Here is a 1483-nt window from a genome sequence, read left to right on the forward strand (position 1 = left end):
CTCCGCTCCTCCGTCGCTCTAGCCCATGGGAGGATGGCTCACTAGCCCCGTCTTCAGCCTTACTCCTCAGCTTAGAGCGCGCGGCACGGTTAACCGTCACGCCTCCTGAAAATCATCACCCCCCACCCCTGTGTGCGTGGACGGGGTGGAGTGAGACGCTGCTCTGACATGATTTCATATCAAACGGTTGTGATTATTGATGTACGCCGGGAAGTGCCAATTAGTGCACCTGCACTAATTAGCATTTTGGAAAGAAAAAAATACTTTTGTTCGCTCAGAGAAACAAATAACTCCGAGAAACTCGACCCTGCCTTAACCATAGCCTGTACAGATCGCAACGCCAACCGCCGACCCGAGAGGCCGATCTCCGCCTCCCCCTAAACCGAAAGAAAAACAATGTCCGCCATGCCGCGCCTGAAGACGCAGACGAAGCCCGGCGTCCCTTCGGTAGCTGGCTGCGGCGCGGCCGCCTCCCGCGGCCGACGTCGCCACCGATCTCCTAGTCCCCCTCTCCATCGCCACAACGAAGCTGATGGCGCAGACCATGGGGTATCAAATTTAAGCGAATCGGAGGGTTCCATGACCGACAGCAGGCACCGACGCCGCCGTAAGGGTCGTGGACGCAGCAGAAGTGGCAAGAGAAGCCGCTGCCGTCGCGGTCGATCGCGTGGCAGCAGTAGCGATAGCGATGTTGACTCGGAGACCTCCTGCGAGAGCAGGAAGAGATCAAGGAGAAGCAGTCACAATCGCTCGAGTGGGAAGAAAAGCAAGGGATCCGATTTCTGCGGCTCCGGTAAACACGATCGCGCCGCCAAGGGCAATGTCAAGGCCGGCAATGAGAAGAAGGACGCGATCGAGTTTAAGAATATGTCCGCGTCGACGAAGCAGTAGCCGGCTCCGGACGACGGCCCGGGGCCGCTGGTCGGGCCACTGCCGCTGCCGCTGCCCCACGTCGATGTCCAGGTCAAGTACGGCGGCGCGCTCCGGCCGGGGGAGGGCGACGCCATGGCGCAGTTCGTGCAGCAGGGGAAGCGGATCCCGCGGCGCGGCGAGGTGGGCCTGTCCGCCGAGGAGATCCAGAGGTTCGAGGAGGCCGGGTACGTGATGAGCGGGAGCAGGCACTCGAGGATCACCGCCGTGCGCCTCCGGAAGGAGAACCAGGTGTACAGCGCCGAGGAGAAGCGCGCGCTCGCGACCTTCAACTACGAGCAGAGGGCGATGCGGGAGAGCAAGGTCAGGGACGATCTCAGGCGCCTCGTGGACAGGACGCTCGGCAAACTCGCCGAGACAGAGCATGACCCGTTCGCCATGCCTCCTTCACGTTAGGTAGCGATCGAGTAGCAACAATTTGATTGACTTCAATCAATCAAATTCAAAAATAATGACAGTTTGATTGGCTTCGCTGCACATCTTGCCCTCAAACGTAGTATCTGTAAAGTCTGCATTATGTCATCCATACTTTCAGTGTCTGCGTAAATCATCG

General features: G+C 59.1%; 1 protein-coding gene across 1 annotated transcript; it reads left to right on the top strand.

Moving 5' to 3' along the window:
• The first annotated feature begins 405 nt into the window (after window positions 1–405).
• On the top strand, window positions 406–1483 carry LOC125518740 (NKAP-like protein). Its single transcript, XM_048683592.1, has 2 exons — window positions 406–549; window positions 892–1483. The coding sequence occupies exons 1-2, from the start codon at window positions 406–408 to the stop codon at window positions 1324–1326; spliced, it is 579 nt and encodes a 192-aa protein (XP_048539549.1). The 3' UTR covers window positions 1327–1483.

This window comes from Triticum urartu, chromosome 7 (assembly GCF_003073215.2).
Source record: "Triticum urartu cultivar G1812 chromosome 7, Tu2.1, whole genome shotgun sequence".
In the NCBI taxonomy this organism is placed as follows: domain Eukaryota; kingdom Viridiplantae; phylum Streptophyta; class Magnoliopsida; order Poales; family Poaceae; genus Triticum; species Triticum urartu.

What these genes read in the sequence shown, in the direction of transcription:
- LOC125518740 (XM_048683592.1), top strand. Translation starts at nt 406, where the DNA reads ATGCCGCGCCTGAAGACGCAGACGAAGCCCGGCGTCCCTTCGGTAGCT. An exon ending in CTGATGGCGCAGACCATGGG is followed by an intron (nt 550 to 891) that starts GTATCAAATTTA and finishes ACGAAGCAGTAG; the next exon opens with CCGGCTCCGGACGACGGCCC.